The 16,461-nt window shown below is 55.0% G+C and overlaps 8 protein-coding genes across 8 annotated transcripts; 5 read left to right on the top strand and 3 right to left on the bottom strand.

Annotated features, from left to right (window-relative positions):
* Window positions 1–354: 354 nt before the first annotated feature.
* On the top strand, window positions 355–1,570 carry J3458_005662 (uncharacterized protein; the record flags this gene model as incomplete). The annotated part of the gene is made up of 2 exons (XM_007811969.2): window positions 355–694; window positions 771–1,570. 2 exons carry the CDS (start codon window positions 355–357, stop codon window positions 1,568–1,570), a joined length of 1,140 nt encoding a protein of 379 aa, XP_007810160.2.
* A 284-nt stretch (window positions 1,571–1,854) lies between these two features.
* J3458_005661 (uncharacterized protein) lies at window positions 1,855–4,050 on the bottom strand (the record flags this gene model as incomplete). Its single annotated transcript, XM_007811970.2, has 3 exons — window positions 3,383–4,050; window positions 2,215–3,257; window positions 1,855–2,118 (listed from the first exon to the last, which is right to left on the bottom strand). Exons 1-3 carry the CDS (start codon window positions 3,822–3,824, stop codon window positions 1,855–1,857), a joined length of 1,749 nt encoding a protein of 582 aa, XP_007810161.2. The 5' UTR covers window positions 3,825–4,050.
* Window positions 4,051–4,438: 388 nt separating this feature from the next.
* Window positions 4,439–4,891, top strand: J3458_005660 (uncharacterized protein; the record flags this gene model as incomplete). Its single annotated transcript, XM_066118930.1, has 1 exon — window positions 4,439–4,891. One exon carries the CDS (start codon window positions 4,439–4,441, stop codon window positions 4,889–4,891), a length of 453 nt encoding a protein of 150 aa, XP_065976452.1.
* Window positions 4,892–5,378: 487 nt separating this feature from the next.
* On the top strand, window positions 5,379–7,186 carry PRO2 (glutamate-5-semialdehyde dehydrogenase). The gene is made up of 3 exons (XM_066118929.1): window positions 5,379–5,930; window positions 6,005–6,166; window positions 6,233–7,186. Exons 1-3 carry the CDS (start codon window positions 5,438–5,440, stop codon window positions 7,108–7,110), a joined length of 1,533 nt encoding a protein of 510 aa, XP_065976451.1. The 5' UTR covers window positions 5,379–5,437; the 3' UTR covers window positions 7,111–7,186.
* RFA1 (Replication factor A protein 1) lies at window positions 6,630–9,131 on the bottom strand. Its single transcript, XM_066118928.1, has 2 exons — window positions 7,660–9,131; window positions 6,630–7,576 (listed from the first exon to the last, which is right to left on the bottom strand). Exons 1-2 carry the CDS (start codon window positions 8,901–8,903, stop codon window positions 7,480–7,482), a joined length of 1,341 nt encoding a protein of 446 aa, XP_065976450.1. The 5' UTR covers window positions 8,904–9,131; the 3' UTR covers window positions 6,630–7,479.
* Window positions 9,132–10,056: 925 nt separating this feature from the next.
* On the top strand, window positions 10,057–11,194 carry J3458_005657 (uncharacterized protein; the record flags this gene model as incomplete). The annotated part of the gene is made up of 4 exons (XM_066118927.1): window positions 10,057–10,195; window positions 10,252–10,301; window positions 10,359–11,031; window positions 11,100–11,194. The coding sequence occupies 4 exons, from the start codon at window positions 10,057–10,059 to the stop codon at window positions 11,192–11,194; spliced, it is 957 nt and encodes a 318-aa protein (XP_065976449.1).
* A 154-nt stretch (window positions 11,195–11,348) lies between these two features.
* On the bottom strand, window positions 11,349–12,215 carry J3458_005656 (uncharacterized protein; the record flags this gene model as incomplete). The annotated part of the gene is made up of 1 exon (XM_007811974.2): window positions 11,349–12,215. One exon carries the CDS (start codon window positions 12,213–12,215, stop codon window positions 11,349–11,351), a length of 867 nt encoding a protein of 288 aa, XP_007810165.2.
* Window positions 12,216–12,737: 522 nt separating this feature from the next.
* On the top strand, window positions 12,738–13,187 carry J3458_005655 (uncharacterized protein; the record flags this gene model as incomplete). The annotated part of the gene is made up of 1 exon (XM_066118926.1): window positions 12,738–13,187. One exon carries the CDS (start codon window positions 12,738–12,740, stop codon window positions 13,185–13,187), a length of 450 nt encoding a protein of 149 aa, XP_065976448.1.
* Window positions 13,188–16,461: the final 3,274 nt, after the last annotated feature.

The following is a 16,461-nucleotide window of genomic DNA, read 5'->3' as shown; positions in this document are numbered from 1 at the left end:
CTGCTAGGGTTGGGAGTTCATCGACGTGCATGATAGAGGATGGGCATCGTTTCTGGCGAATGAGATGCTCGAGGAAACTTGACATTTTGCAAGCTTGGCACTCGGTGGGAGAAAGCGAATCAGCATAGTTAGCTTTAGATATTTATGCATTATCTACACTCGGGGACTTATTTGTCGCGGTTTAGGTGTCGCACACGGCACTTGGGGCCGGATGGATGACTGTCGCGGAAGCGGAGCGGGACCTGGGCCCCCATTTCACATCCCCCCCTCTCACCAGCATCACTCATCATCCGACTCGAGAGTTTCCGTCACGCAATCCCGCCGGCTTGTCATGAACCACTCTGCCCCCCCAACATGGCCGACATATCAACCACGCTCCCTCTATCCCGTGCGTCCGTACTGGCCGCTCACGACCTTATAAAACCACACATTCACCGCACTCCCGTGCTCACAAACACTACCCTCTCTGGTCTTGCATCTACGCCCCGGTCTCCCGATGATTTCAGGGGCACCCGTTTCGAGGGCAGGACGCCGGCCAAGCCAAAGATGAGGTTGTGGTTCAAATGCGAAAACCTGCAGAGAATAGGAGCGTTCAAGGTCCGAGGGGCGTTTCATGCGCTGGGCAGGTTGATGATGGAGGAGGGGTGGGTCGAGGGCGGCGGAAAGGAGAGGGGAGTTGTGACGCATAGTTCTGGTAAGTTGCTTTCCATCCTGCCTCATGGTCTCTCTGTCTCTCTCACGCCTGCTTCAAGGCATGCTAACCCACGCAGGCAACCACGCGCAAGCCCTCGCCCTCGCTGCCCGCGAGTCCTCCATCAAGGCGCACATCGTCATGCCCACCATCTCCGTGCCGCAGAAGATCGCCGCCACGAAGGGGTACGGCGCAACCGTCTACTTCAGCGGGAGCACCTCAGTCGAGCGCGAGGCCATGGCCGGCAAGGTCATTTCTGAGACGGGCGCGCGGCTCGTCCCGCCGTATGATCACCCGGACATCATGCTCGGCCAGGGGACCATGGGGATCGAGCTGCAGGAACAGGTGGCCGAGCTGCAGTCTCGGCTGGACCCCTACGCGGCGTCTTCAACAAAGGGCCTGGACGCCATCATCGCCCCCTGTGGTGGCGGCGGCATGCTCTCCGGCGTAGCACTCTCCGCGGAGGGAACCGGCGTAAAGGTCTTTGGGGCGGAGCCTTCCTACGAGGGGGCGGACGACGGTAAGCGCGGGTATGAGGCGGGTGAGAGGGTGGCGGCTGTGAGTTCGCTCACCGTGGCTGATGGGTTGAGGACGCCCGTGGGCGAGTGGCCGTGGAAAGTGATTTACGAGAGGAGGCTGGTCAGTGGGATGTATAGCGTTACGGAGGAGGAGATTAAGGCGGCCATGAAGCTGGTGCTGGAGAGGATGAAGGTGGTTGTCGAGCCAAGTGCCTGCGTTGGGCTGGCGGTTGCGTTGTTCGACGAGGATTTTAGAGAGATGGTGGAGAGGGAGGCAGGCGATCGGGGGTGGGACCTGGGGATTGTTTTTAGCGGTGGGAATGTAGGGGTTGATGCGATTGGGAGGCTGTTTTCCGAGTAGCTGGTGGACGAGGGTGCTTGCGACGGCGATGGGAGGGTCAGGCGGCATATCCATTTACATGGATACACGAGACGAAGACGCATTCTTCGGCTATCAGCAGTAAGCGACGTTGACGGGTGACGAGAAGACAGTCATGATAAAGTTCACATCGTTACGACGAGACGAACCGCCTTCCTGGCCGGCATCCAAGGAAGAAAATTCATGGATAACGTCATATATCATATCTCGTCTAGAAATCTGCACGCTACATGCCAATACCACACGCCCACGATGCATGCCAAATGTCAGTCCAACGCATTCAACGCCTTGTCCATCTCCTTCCTCCACCTAGGCGCATTCCGGCGCAGCGTCCAAATGCCGATATACCCAGCGACGATGCAAAACAAGGCCACTGCGGTCATGACGTATCCCACGCCAATGGCATCAACCCACGGCGCGGCCACAATCGTCCCCACGCAGCTGAGGATGTTGCGGACAAAGTTGTTGACAGCCACCCCAGCGGAACTTCTCTTGCGCACGAACTCCGTGAGCATCGTCGTAGCCGTGCTCTTTATTTCCAGTTTATGCCAGTTAGTCCAACGATACAACTACCCGTCTGCAGTCCCTCTGACAGGGTAATAGGGGGGTCAGGAGGACCAACTTACAAACACGAGCATGGAGGAGATCCCAAAGAGGAACGAGCCGATGGAGGGCACGAACCAGAACACCCCGTAGTTGAGGGTCCATCCGAAGAGAAGCAGGCCGCAGGGGTAGAGGGTATTCGCAATCCACACGTTCTCACGCATGCGGTCCTCGGGCAGGAGGATGAGCTTGCCGCGCTCGTCGTAGCGATTCGCCCTCACCGCCTCGCGGGCCATGATGCTGTCGGTCCAGCTGCCGCCAGAGACGGAGGCCAAGAAGTACCCCAGGCCAGGCGGCAAGTACAAGAGCCCGACGACGAGCTGCTCAAAGCGGTACGGGGCCCTGGCAAACTCCTGCTGGATGGAGATGTTGGCGACGAAGAGGGCGCCAAAGGCAATGGCAGCGAGACAGACGGTGATGAGCACCGGCGGGAAGCGCAGAAACAGCAGCACGGCCAGGGGGTCGACCAGGAACCTCTTGAGGCCGGCGGCGAGCCGCCTCGAGCGCAGCCCGGCCGACTCCCTCGTCGACATGCGCCGCAGGGCGAGAGGGGGAGGAGGAGGCCCGGCCGGCTCGAGCTTGGGCCGCGGCAGCGTCTCCGGCAGGAACAGCAGCAGCATGGCGAGCACGCAGAGCCCGTACCCGGCGAGGAAGTACATGCACGCGCGCCAGCCGAGGCTCTGGGACAGCGCACCGCCCAGCACGGGGGAGATGACGGGCCCCAGCAGCGGGCCCAGGTAGAACATGCCCATGGCGCGGCCGCGCTCGAAGCTCTCCCAGATGTCGGCGATGGTGCCGGCGCCGACGGCCTGGACGCTCGCCGACGCGCCGCCCGTCAGGACGCGGAAGACGACGAGCATGGCCATGTTCCGGCTGACGGCGCACAGCACCGAGAAGACGACGAACAGCATGAACGAGACGAGGTAGACGCTGCGCCGGCCAAACTCCTCGGAAAACGACGACCACCACAGCGGGAAGATGGACATGGAGAGCATGTACAGCGCCACGGAGAGGTTGGCGACGGTCGACGAGGTGCTGAACTCGGCGGTGAGTCCGTGGAGGGCAGCTGCAGCCATTAGAAAAGTGAAGATGAAAAAGAAAAAACCGCAATATTAGCGTAGGGGGAACAAAGAGAGAGAGAGAGGGGGGGGGATGAAAATATTCAAAGGGGCGTGGTGGAGGGAGACCAACGGTAGAAAATAGACGATCCCATGGGCGCGGCCAGCGTCGCCAGCGCTATCGTCGCCGTGATGCCCCATTTCGTTGAATTCGTGTAGTCATACGGCCTCTCGACCTCTGGCGTGACGGCGAAGCCCGCAAACAGGCCTCTCCTCTGCGCGCGCGGCACAATGGCCACGATCCTGGGGCGTGTCGTCGACGATGCACGGGACGCGGTCCGGCCGCAGCCGACGGCGAGGACCCCGGACCCGGCATCGGCCTTGGCCTCGGGCCCGGTGCGTCTGTCCTCGCCGGAGGTGCTCTTGCTCGCCGGGGACGCAGCGCGCGCGGGCAGACCCTTCTCGGTATCGTGAGCCGGCGGCGTCTCTGTCGTTGCCGCAGACGCAATGGACGGCTGGCGCGGTGTTTTATCCTGGCGTCGCTCCGGCGGCGGTTTCTCGAGGTCCGCGGGCATGGTGCTTCCGGTCCGCGGAGGGAGGGGGCGCAGATGGCTTCGGGAATCAGAGTCAACAGAGACGGAAACACATTATATGTGAAAGAAGAATATAGACAGCAGACAAGGACGATTGTTCTTTTTGGGAAAAAAAAGAAGAAAGGAAATCGGGCCTAGGAAACTGACGGCGCTGCGAGCAATGCAAGGACATGGTTTAAAAAGGATAAACTCGGCAACGGAAACGGCCCCCGTATGTGCCTTTGAGCTCCGAGCAGAGCAGTTGGGTTCCGAGGCTCGGCAGCGTTAGTGACGGGGGGGTTGTGGGCGTGTCCATGCGCAATCGGACTTTTTTGGTCTGCTAACTCGGTGCTTTGTCCCTTGTTGACTGCGGATAACGAACGGCACGGGTTGAAAGCGCCGGGATGTTACCTTGGAGTCTTGGCAAAGATGCTCAAGTCGGGACGTTTCAAGGCGCCATCTTGACACGGAGGAACCAGATGAGAGCATCCTTGCACAAGGGGACCAAAAAAAAATACATTGCGCCGAATTGCTATGGGGATAGAGAGGAAAAAATGAGCAAGCGAATATCGCGGAGATGGAGACGCTCTCAGCTTAGCGCACCGATATGAACTGCAATGCCGCTAAAACGCCCTCCTTCACGTCCGACTGCAATTGGCCGTCTTTTGCCTGTTGGCAGCTGGCAACGCAGGGAAAGGCGTCCCCATTTACGTCTGCCGTTGGTTACTCCAAACCATGTTTTGTCCACATCCGGCAGGCCCTTGGGCCCAGCTTGGATAGATCCGGACGCAGCCACCACGACAACGGGCGTCGACTACCACTCGAGACTATGGGGGCCTAGAAACGAGACGTCGAAGCCTCGTATTAATATTCTCGGAAAGACAGTCCCTCAGTCGTCGATGGTCCTTTGCTTCTTCTCTGACGGCAACGTGGAGCTGATACGTGACACGCTCACGTCGGACTTTGCAATCTACCCTGACAGCCAAGAGTTTACGACGCCGAATGTCACGCCTGTAATGCCACCAGTTCCCCCGCAGACAAAACGGAGGAGTGTGTGCGTGTATAGCTAATCAGCCGGCCGTCGTCAAGGGCCGAGAGGCCTTTATTGCGGCCTACCCGCCTCATCCCGGGGCGGCGAACTCGTTCGTCACTCTTGACAACTTCTGGGCGTGTCGGAAGAATGCGTTTCGCTGGGAGGCGCCCGGCGGCTTTGGTGGCAAGGTTCCAACTCGCGGCATCGACACGTTGGACCTGGCCAGGGAGGATGGAAAGTGGGAGATTGAGACGGACTACTCGGAGTATCATAAAGTGGGATTCTTGCAGGGAATCGGCTACTGTACAATCTGCTGAGCTTGGTTTCGCGAGAGAGGAGTGGCAGCTTTGTAGTAGTTGGAGGTTCCGTTGCTCTTGTGAAGGCGTGAAAAGTTGACCCTGTTGTTCATGATGCGTTTGGGCGTGTGTGGCTCATGTTTGTTTATAATGCTGCGCTCCTTGTTCCTTGCGACCGCTAATTTTTTATTTTATTTTTATTTTTATTTTTATTTCTTATTTTTTTCCCCTTATAATAGACAGCCGAGTCCCTCTTTTATCAAGGGCCGAATGTCGGATGAGAAATCATGATGGTTGAGAAACCCCTCGGCGGGGCAAGCATTTCTTACACCACCAAAAACGTCATCGCACCTCATTTGCTCTCGTCTTTTGCTCTTGGCCGCCCGCCCAATCGGCTCGAGTCGATTTTCCATCAAATCCCCCTCCTCCACGAACCCAGCCCACCAATTCCAACTCAAAACACCCTCCAACCCCCGGAAATGTCTCTCACCAACGCAACGGCAGAAGCCGCCGCCAAGGAGGCAAAGACGGCGTCGTTCGCACTCGCCTCGCTGCCGGCCTCGGCGCGCAACGCAGCCCTCGATGCCATCCACGCCGCCCTCTCCGCCTCCAGAGACGACATCCTGGCCGCCAACGCCCGCGACCTGGAGCTCGCAAAGAAGGCCGCCGCCGACGGCGCTCTCAGTGAGGCTCTCGTCTCCAGGCTCGACCTCGGCAAAAAGGGCAAGTGGGAGGACATGTTGAAGGGCATCTTGGATGTTCGGGATTTGGAAGACCCAGGTACGTTCAAAGAAAGGGGTGTGTGTGTGTGTGTGTGTGTGTGAGCAGACCGGCCTGATCCCGGCAATAACTAGTTGGAAAAATTCAATTGCGGACCAAGCTCGACGACGACTTCATCCTCGAGAGGGTTTCCTGTCCCATTGGCGTCATCCTCATCATCTTTGAGGCGCGTCCCGAAGTCATTGCCAACATCGCCAGCCTGGCTGTCAAATCTGGAAACGCCGCCATTCTCAAAGGTACGTTGTGCGCCCACACAAAGGAGGAACCTTTTTTTACTTTTCTTGCTCATGCGACCAATGCAGGCGGCAAGGAGTCCACCGAGTCGTTCGTCGCCATCTCCAAGGTCATTTCGTCGGCCCTCGCAGAGACAGAGGTCCCCAACGGGGCGATCCAGCTCGTCACCACCCGCGACGCAATCGCCCAGCTCCTCGCCCAGGACCGCTACATCGACCTCGCCATCCCCCGCGGCTCCAACGAGCTCGTCCGCTACATCAAGGGGTCGACCAAGATCCCCGTGCTCGGCCACGCGGACGGCCTCTGCGCCATGTACCTGGCCGCCAGCGCCGACCCGGAAAAGGCCGCGACCGCCGTCGTCGACGCCAAGACGAGCTATCCCGCCGGGTGCAACAGCCTCGAGACCCTGCTCGTCCAGGACGCGGCCCTCGGCACCTCGTTCCCCGGCGTGGCCGCCGCCCTCGCCGCCAGGGGCGTGTCGCTGCGCTGCGACCCGGCCAGCAAGGCGGCCCTGGCGTCCCTCGCCGGCGCCGACGTCGTCGACGCCACCGACGCCGACTTTGACACCGAGTTCCTGGGCCTGACCCTCGCCGTCAAGACGGTGTCGGGCGTCGCCCAGGCCATCGAGCACATCAACACCCACGGCTCGCACCATACCGACTCCATCCTCACCGCGGACGCTGCCGAGGCCGAGCGCTTCATGAACCAGGTCGACTCGGCCGGCGTGTACTGGAACGCCTCGACGCGCGTGGCAGACGGCATGCGGTACGGCTTCGGCACCGAGGTCGGCATCAGCACCAACAAGATTCACGCCCGTGGTCCCGTCGGCCTCGAGGGCCTCACCATCTACAAGTACAAGATTAGGGGGGACTACCAGGCCACCGCTGCCTATGGCGACGGAGAGGGCAAGCGGCCGTGGAAGCACGAAAAGTTGTCTATTGACTAGTTGAACGACATTAGAACGATACCCATGTTGAGCACGTATAGAGAGATCAATATCAATATATGAAAACAAGTTACAAAAAAAAAAAAGCCGGGTTAAAATGGTCAACCACATCAGGGGACCGACAAGTGATGGACATTTCTTCTTTTTAAATAAAAAAAAAAAAAACAGAATTCGTCAGGAATTACAAGACCCCCTTTCTTTTTACCCGTCAACTAATAGCCCATGATCCGCCGACAGCCTTCTTGACCCGTATCTTTTTCATTGCGCTTCCTCCGCATCCCCTGATACTCCCCCCTTCTTTCACAACTAGTAGAATATACATGTTCATACTGTTCGTCAAATCCTCCCCGCCTAGGGTTCCACACACACTCAGGCATTCATGTCATACTGCTTGATCAACTCGGCCAACTTGTTGCCCTCGCTCTTGAAATCCAAGAACGATGCACTTATTACTTGATATCGGACCCTTTGTGAAAAACATCAGTCTCGAGTCCACAGACAAACATGCTCCACGATGCTGTTAAAAAAAACACACAAAACACAACATACCTCTGCGTGTCGCCAAAGTTATCCATCTTCGCTCTACACCTGAAATTCAACTTTTTGCAATTCACCGCCTCAAACGCCGCCATGAACTTGGCATCGTCGTTCTCCTTGAGCTCCATGAGCTGGTTGGCCGTCATGCCAAAGATGGCCTCGCCCGTCTCGTTGAAGCAGTTGAGCCATTGGTGGCTCGTGTGGTCTGCGACATTGAGCGACACGATGTATCGGTAATCAGGACGCTCGTGGGACACGCTGCATTTCTCGCAGTACCAACCATCCCCGGTCTCGACAACCTTCTTGTTGCAGCCCTCCTTGGAGCAGGCGGGGTAGCAGAAGGTGTCTTGTTTGACAAAGACGATTGTGGCCTTGATGGAGTAGTAGGCGGGGGCGTCCATGCCGAGATTCTCATCCTTGACCTGGGCAATGGTCTTGGTCTCGTTTGCGCGGCCCCCGGCATTGCCCATGCTCGCCATGTTCTGGTGCGTGGCGAAGTTGTCTGTCCGCCCGGAGGAGTCGTACCAGCCCTTGAGGCGGTGGGCGTCGGGGATGTCGGGGTCGACCGTCATAGTACCAGAGGATAGGAGACTGAGACTCTTGCCGCCAAAGTCGGACACCTTGGTGCCCTTGAAGGCGACTACGGATTCGGGGTTGGCGTCAAACGAGTTGGCAGTTTTGCCCCAGACGGTTACGCGGACAGAGTAGCCCGTGTCATCGACCAGAGTGAGCTCTCGCTTCTGGAAGGGCTTGCCTGATGACTTGGAGGTGATTTCGCTGACTTCGCCAACATCCTTCAAAACGCCAATGACGTCAACAGTGTTGTCCTTTTCGACATTTTGTAGCTCCTGAATTGTGCAGAAGTTGAACCGGACCTGGGGCACATTCGTCTGATCCTCGGCCTTTTCGATCCTCGTATCTCGCTCGAATGTGATTTCGTAATCGTTTGGCAGGTTGGAGAACTGCTTCTTTGCCAGATTCACTCGACAGGGGCTGGAAATGTAGTAGACGGAGCCTTCTTGCAGGAGGTCATAAAACGCGTCGCACTGGTCGTTGAAACCAGTGGCCTTGATCTCACCACTCTCGTCGAGGAGGTTCACGCTGAAGAGCTTGCCCTCTCCTGTGGGCTTATGCCATGTCTTGATATCTGACTTCATTGTGACTCGCGCCTTGATTGTCCACTTGTGCTGGAAGGGCGAGAGACCCTCGATAGGATAGATGTTGCCGCCGTCGTGAACCGCTGGCCTTGAAGGCATCGACTGCGGCTTGCTCTCTTCCTTCTTGTTTCCGTAAAAGTCATTGCTAGCGATGGTTTGCTCTTTGGCCTCATTTGTCTCGACAGCCGTTGGGCTGCCAATCTTTTCTTGCACGCCCAGGGATTCAATGACCTCGAGGTCGAGGATGACGAGAATGCTGGCCTGTTGTTAGGCACCACGAGATTCATGCCCGAGGGAGTCGACTTACTTCTTTCCCTTCAGGTTCTGAGGGTTATACTGCTTGACACGGGCGAAACTACCCCGTACAAGCTTTCCATCGTGAATGACGTGATTTGCCTGCGTTGCAAGCATGGCCTGAACGTAGTGGTCGCCGTCACTCATGACCAGTCTGTAACGTTCGCCTCCGGTAGCCGAAGCACCCATAGGCTTGACTTGAAGGCATTGCATCACAGGGACGGGAAAGAGCTTCGCTGCTTTGTCGATGTCGTTGAAGATGACACTAGAATAAAATGTCAACACGCTATGCCCAGGCCCCAAACGATGCCCGACGGGTGTGAATGCGGAAAGACGTACTCAAGTGACCCTCTTGATAGGGCAGATGCGGCATCCATAATGGCTAGGTAAGTTCGTATTGACGATGTGAAAGTGTCTTGCTCTCGTCTCGACGAATAGTATTTGAAGGTGGTGCGTGAGCTTACGCAGGATAGCTTTCTCAAACGATGACCGTGAATAATCTAGACGTCGCGACGCGTCCAGCGCGTTTAGTGGAATTGGCCCCGCAGGCAGCTGCTCAAGTACTTGAGTCAATGGCGGGGTGCAGGCGGCGTGCTGACTAAGCTACAACGGCCCCCTTCAACGGGTGGCGCAAGTCCGAACAGTTATTATCTTGCCTTCTTCTGGTAGCTATGGTTTTTATATTGGCTATCTCTTGTGTGAATTGATCTTGTGCAGCCTCTGATTGATACCATGTGAATTTTTTTCGCAGCTGTCAAGTGACCTTGTTGACCCAGCATACCATCTGAGACTCTTCCCCCAAACTTTCAAGATGACGTCGAGCCTGTTTGGCACAGCCCACTTCCTGCCACATGCCAAGTGGTGGTCAACTTCATAGACGACAAGCCTTCATTATCCAATACTTTCGCCGTGCCACAGTCGCCGTAGCTGCACCCTTCGCATACCCAAATAGCCCATCATGACTGAAGTCGACATGGCCACCAAAGCTCCCGAGAGCGACGCTCAGGAGCGGCAGACTGAGCAGAAGCCGGAGACCATCACACCTGCAGAATCGCCAGGTCAGACCGGGGAGCATTGCGTAACTGACCGTCCAACTCGTGAGTACATCGTCGTGTTGAAACGCTTACACGCCGCTGCTAACCCCAGTCTCTAGCTAGTGGACAGTCGTCAACCGGTGAGATTATCAAACTGAACGATATCGACGTAGGCTCCCAGCTACACCAACCAAACACGAGACACACCGTTCTAACCACCTGCCAGGTCTATATTTCCAAACCAGCCGACTACCCCCATGCGCCCTCAAAGCTCCTCCTGCTTCTCACCGGCGGCACTGGAATCAAGTCGGTCAACAATCAAATTCAAGCCGACAAATTCGCCTCAGAAGGCTACCTCGTATTGATGCCGGACCTCTTTGCTGGCGACAGCGTCCCATTATCCACGGCCATCACCGACGACTCCTCCTCCATCATCGAGCAGGTTAAGCTCCAGGCCGTCGGGGTCGTCAAGTCCTTCTTTATTGACATGTGGCTGGCCCGAATCACCCCGGACAAGGTCATGCCCATCCTGCGCAGGGTCATTGAGGCAGCTCAAGACCAGTACGCAGACGCCATCAAGAATGGTGAGGGAATATACGCAGTTGGGTACTGTGTTGGTGGACGATTTGTCCTCCTGCTGGCTCAGGAGACAGAAGAACAGGGCAGCGATGAGGAGGCAGGTGCGTTGAAGAGGAAGGGCCCGTATATCAAGGCTGGAGCTCTGGCGCATGGTGCGTCGGTCACGCCAGATGATTTCAATAACTTGAAGGCACCGCTCAGTCTAGTGTGTGTTGAAAACGACAACTTGTTTCCAGATGAGGTACGGAAGGCGGGCGAGGACGCCATGTCCAAAGCAAATCTTGAGCACGAGGTGCAGGTCTATCCTGGCGTGCCACATGGTATGCTCTTTTTTCCCCTGTTGCTTTCCATTAAACACTTGGTATTATGCATGCTAACTCGTCCCTAGGTTTTGCTGTAGTAGGTGCATATGCAGATAGTGCCATTACCGAAGCACAAACAACTGCATATCAGCAAATGTTGAGATGGATAAACGAACACTAGCTGGCGTCAATGACGACGAGTGGTTTGGGTCCAGACGACTCTCTTCTTTGTTTCTCAAGCGCCTCAGAATTGGTTGTCTTAGGCCCATCTGACCTTTTTTTTTTGTGTTTTTTTTTAGCTATTCGTATTTCCCATTGATAAGAATAAATCATTTTTAGGAAATAGTGCACACAATCTTGCCCGTGTTCTTCGCATCCTCCATGTACTTGTGCGCCTCCTGAATCTCCTCCCACGGCATCACCTTGTCCACGATGATCTTGAGCTTGCCGGACGCAAACTCGGGGCAGTACGTCTCCAGCCGATCCCTCAGCTTACCCTGATACTCCTCATCCCGACTGCGCAGCGTACTGCCCTCAATACGGATCCTCTTGTACAGGATCTGCGAAATATCTGCATCGGGCACCTTGCCACCGCTCAACGTTCCCAGCAGGACGATCCTGCCGTCCCTCGCCGCGACATCCAAGTTCTTCTGGAAGTAGTCGGCCCCGACGAAATCGACAATGTAGTCGACGCCCTTGCCGCCCGTCCTGTCCTTGATCTCCCGGACCCAGTCCGTCGTCTTGTAGTTGAAGGCCGCGGTGGCACCAATCTCCCTCGTCACAAACGCGCACTTGTCGTCGGATCCCGCCGTGGCGTACACCTCGGACGCGCCAGACGCCCTCGACAGCTGGATGCCCGCGATGGACACCCCGGACGCGCCGGCGTGCCACAGAATCGACTTGCCCCTCGCGAAGCCCAGCACCATGTGCAGCGCCTGCGTGGCGGTGATCCAGGTCTCGGGGACGGCGGCCGCCTGCTCAAAGCTCATGTGGCCCGGCTTGTGGAGCAGCATCTTGGAGCTGACGGCAATGTACTCGGCGTAGGCGCCGCCGTAGGCCAGGCCGAGCACTTGGTCGCCGGCCTTGAAGCTCCCGTGGTCCCCCGGGCCAAACGACTCGATGGTGCCGCTGAACTCGACGCCCAGCGTGGAGGGCGCCTGCGGCGGCAGCGGGTACAGGCCGCGCCGCTGGATGATGTCCATGCGGTTGATGCCGAATGCCTTGATCTTGACAATGGCCTGGCCGGTGCCGGCGGTTGGTTTGGGGGTTTCCGCGTTGATGAAGAGGGCATCGCGTTCGCCTTTGCCGCCTTTGATGTCTGGTGGTTATTAGATATTTGGATGGCGCTTTTTCTCATTGCTTTTGCACTGGTGCGGGAAAAGATGACGAACCGACTGCTTTCATGGTCGCCATGCTGTATTACTACTTTTGTAATGTTCTCTCGTGTTGTGCTCAGCTATATTCTCACGGCGCTTTTTTTATTCTTCCCCGAGGTTGCAATGATGATGATGTTTTTATACTCACGTTTAGGTGTTTGGAGGTCCGTTGCTACCGGGCTGCATTACTAATACTGCCAAACTCGATCCGATTGCCGAACCATGTGTCCGCTTTTCAATGTGCAAACCTTTCGTATCTACTATTTCATCTTCGCTTTGAGCAGAGTCGAGTGAGTCCTGACCATCTAGGACTAAAGACACTTGTCATTATTCGACAGTCGCTCTTACATGGGCTTTTTGGGATCGCCGTTTGTGTCCTTGGCAATCGATCCGACGTTCCTGGGAAACCTAGAACGCATTGGTGGCATTGCAGCTCGCTGCTTAGGTCTCAATTTCACATGTGGTGCCGCAGGTTTTCGAGTCGGCGGCACTGCAAAGGTTGCCTTTGATGCATCAACCAACAAACGGTTTCGGAATGCATCGTCGAAAGGCATCCCATGTCCTGGTAGCTGCGGGGAACTCAATGCGTTTCCTGCAACCGTGTACCGAACGGATCGTCTGAACTCATTGATCATTATGCGCTGCTACAGTTGTATATTGGAACAGAATACGTCGCATTGCATGGGAAATGATGGCCAGGCCCAAGGCCGACTTAACAAATCAAGCAACACCACAAGCAAGCGTCAAGATCTATTAGCCGGGCATGCACATAAAGAGCTTGGATGTCATGATGGATAACAGATTCTATGCAACTTCAATCCACGTGTGACAAAGAAAAGGTGTCCTCATGATGGGGCGCTTCTAGAACTCGGCGTGCTGCCAATAATAAACACAATCAATCAATAATACACCGGGAGCCTCGTGTCCCTTGCATTCGGGGTTGTAACTAGTATCTCGGTAAAAGGAGATTTCTATGTACGCATATTTGCTGCAATTTTACGACTTCGCAGTCCGGACCGAGGTAAGTGAGCAATGAACGGCCGGGTGGTGTGAATTAGTTCTCCATTTAAACTGGCCGTTCCAGCTTGAGATTGTACAGTACCCAAGACGGGGGTCCCTTGTTACGGGCTCTGTAAGGGAGAAGAGGCCCTCAGTTGTTACTATGACATTTTTGCTTTAGCAGAACTATCGCCACGCGACTGTGAGCGCCATCCATCAATGCCTCGTGCGTGTTTGACAACACGCGTCATCGACAGAGAGGCAACTGCTCAAAGTGGCCAAGCTAATATTTCGGTTTATCCAACATCATAGGTAATAGTAGCACGCAATCCGGTCTCTGAGATTCAAAGACCCAGTTGGTCCCAGCTGTGGCTTTCACTATCGGTAAGCCATGGATGCCTTGTATTTTTCCTGTTAATGGTCCGCAAATGGAGAAGCTTCCGCCTTCGGTCAATTCTTTGGTTTCTTGGATCCCGTACCTGGCGCGGAAGCCGGCTTTGGAGATACCTCTCTTGCTGTTGGCCGGACTCGAGATGTCGCGGCATGTACGGAGTACGGAGTAGACGCTTGGACAGCAAATATTTCGCCTGTTTTGTGAAGTGAATACGAGGTGATAAAGCCTCTTTTTTGCCCATGTTTTTGTTTCGGGCATGCTGCTGACGACATCCTCTACAGCACAATACCCCGTCATCCATTATCCCTGAGACGCGCCTTGTGTCAACCAAAGAGACTTACTTATAAGATGATTGAACTTTAGAACCAATCAAGGACAGTAGCTGAACAATTGAGACGCGCAGAAAGAAAAGGGCTCGGCGCCGATCGATCAGCAAAAAGACGGGGTATTCGGCTAGATTCGATTGACTGGAGCCTTTTTCCGAAAGCCCATTTATTGGAATGATCGTCGTGGAAGTACCAAATGTAAACTTTTTTTTAAAATCGGAACATTGCGCGAAAGTCCTTGGACTGACGCGTAGAGGCTAATTTTGCCAATCTCTCCGGTGGACGGGACAGGGAGGCAGTTTCACGCCACGGGGAACATGGGCTCACTATCGGCTAAAAAAAGTGGCAATGAGCTCCTCGTAGATGATGACCCGGGGTCAATCGAAACGACGGTCAGGAAGCTTGGATGGGGGAATCATTTCGGTACGAAGTCGAAGAATGATCGGTGTGATTTGGCGGTCTCGATGTCTCGATGCCTACCTTTCTGATTGTTCGCATTACGGGCATGGCTGAAAAGACGATTCTTGACGACATTCATGTTACTCATCCCAGTCACACCACGCTCCGTATAACGGCCGAGATTATGATGGACTAACTGGCTGGAACTTGCATGCCAAACAGCACGCCTTGTCGATTCTTGCCTCATGGTCACTTGAGGTTTCTGCGCACAAGGCCACGCGGATGAGTCCGACGGAAGGACAGTAATGCTTGGTGCGCCGTAGCACGATAGAGATCCTTGTTGCAGAATAACCCTTTTTTTTTCCTTGTCTTATTAGCCAAAAATGCATGGCCATCAGGTTCAGCATGGAGTACTCCGTGTTGTACATAACATTTCGAGCTGACAAGGTGAGCGAGATTAAGCCCAGAAGGGGAAGGCACCCATGCCATGGCCACGGCAAGTTGGGTGGATAATCTGGGAAATTGCAGAGGGTCTCGGGCAGCATGGGCCGGTGAACAGGGCCAACCAGCTCCATGGAAATGGGGGTTTCTTGTCATGGAGAAAAACAAACCGCCAATGAACGGGGGGGGCGTTGATGCAGCAAAGAATCTCTGTTGACAACAAGGCCTTGCAAAAAGGAGGAGATTGGAAACGTGTTGAGGTGCCAAGGTACTCCGTAGTGCAAAAGACGGCAAAGCAGCAGGGGCAGTCTAGCCGTGTCTGGAATGACTAAGAAGGGATAGTAAAAGTTTCAGCCAATAGACGCGCGGTGCCTGACTTGGCCCCTGGTGGGCACTCGCTGCTTTTACACAGCTCTTGCTGTCCAATAGTCGACAAACAGCAGTCTGGGCAAGGACTGAGCGTCGTGGCACGTTGTTAACTCAGTACTCCGTACATACCAGTTGACTTGTAGTGGAATTTGTTAATATTGTATCCACTGACCCCAAAAGGATTGTGCAATCCGGCGTACTGAGTAGCTTCAATGGCATCTGTCAGCTTCGCCAAGGACCATCCGTGAAAAGAATTATTGTGACCCAAACCAGTCAGTCCGCGTGCAACCTGTCCGGAGAACCAGTCCGGCCGACTCCAATCCCGTTAATTTTACATATGCCTGACTCCCCTGCTTGTTCTATTGTGTCACATCGCAGATTTTGGGGCCTTCCGCTAGGGGGAACGACACAAAACGGCCGGTTCGATAATACTCCCTACTCGACAAGTACCTGAGTGTCATAGCACAAAATGGCTAAACGACAGCTTTGAACTGGTGATTAAGCGCCGCTCAAAAATATTTGTTCCTGCATTAGCGTTGGGCGGACGGCCTCAGGGTTGTTCCATCACGGCTGTTGCGCCTTGCATTAGCTATTATACCAGCTGTGCCATTGGTGCGGCCAGCTGATGGCAAGCTGATAAGACCCAGAAGCCAGGCATGGATCCAATACAAGTCGATTGGCGGAGACGTCTGAGGCACAACTCCATACTCCGCACACTATTGGAAGTCAGAGAAGCCAATTGCTTATTGCCTGGGGGCTGATCCGCACGCAGTGCTGTACATCACATATGACTCGGAAAAAGTGTTTGCTGAAAAATGTTGTGCATTTTTTCTTGTTGTTTTTTTTTTTCTTTTATTGTCACGGCGACGAGTCTCTCACGCCCCCTACCTGGTAGTATTCGACGAAAGTGGCTCCCTCATTTTACCAAGAAGGCTTGTTCTCCATGTGGAGACGTCTAACAATAGGTTTTTGCTTTTCTTCACTTCCCTCGTTGGTTGTCCCCTGTTGGTGCAGTTTTTTTTGTTTTTCTTCTTCAATTTGATGATGCGAAGAGCCCTACAATCAATTTCGGTGGAAATATGCAAGGCGGCCCGCGTACCTGTCCCTGTCAACAAGTGATTGGGAAGACCAGGCTTGACCTTTC

The sequence above is a fragment of the Metarhizium acridum genome (genome assembly GCF_019434415.1).
Source record: "Metarhizium acridum strain ARSEF 324 chromosome Unknown scaffold_31, whole genome shotgun sequence".
NCBI classification, from domain to species: Eukaryota; Fungi; Ascomycota; class Sordariomycetes; order Hypocreales; family Clavicipitaceae; genus Metarhizium; species Metarhizium acridum.
The sequence above is the reverse complement of the archived record's forward strand: the minus strand, read 5'-3'. Positions and strand labels throughout refer to the sequence as shown.

Bases quoted from the DNA above. Each gene is read 5' to 3' on its own strand.
- PRO2 (XM_066118929.1), top strand. From the start codon at position 5,438: ATGATGGTTGAGAAACCCCTCGGCGGGGCAAGCATTTCTTACACCACC. The intron at 5,931-6,004 runs GTACGTTCAAAG...GGCAATAACTAG, and splicing joins TCGGGATTTGGAAGACCCAG to TTGGAAAAATTCAATTGCGG. The intron at 6,167-6,232 runs GTACGTTGTGCG...CGACCAATGCAG, and splicing joins AAACGCCGCCATTCTCAAAG to GCGGCAAGGAGTCCACCGAG.
- RFA1 (XM_066118928.1), bottom strand. From the start codon at position 8,903: ATGCCTTCAAGGCCAGCGGTTCACGACGGCGGCAACATCTATCCTATC. The intron at 7,577-7,659 runs GTATGTTGTGTT...TTTTTCACAAAG, and splicing joins AACTTTGGCGACACGCAGAG to GGTCCGATATCAAGTAATAA.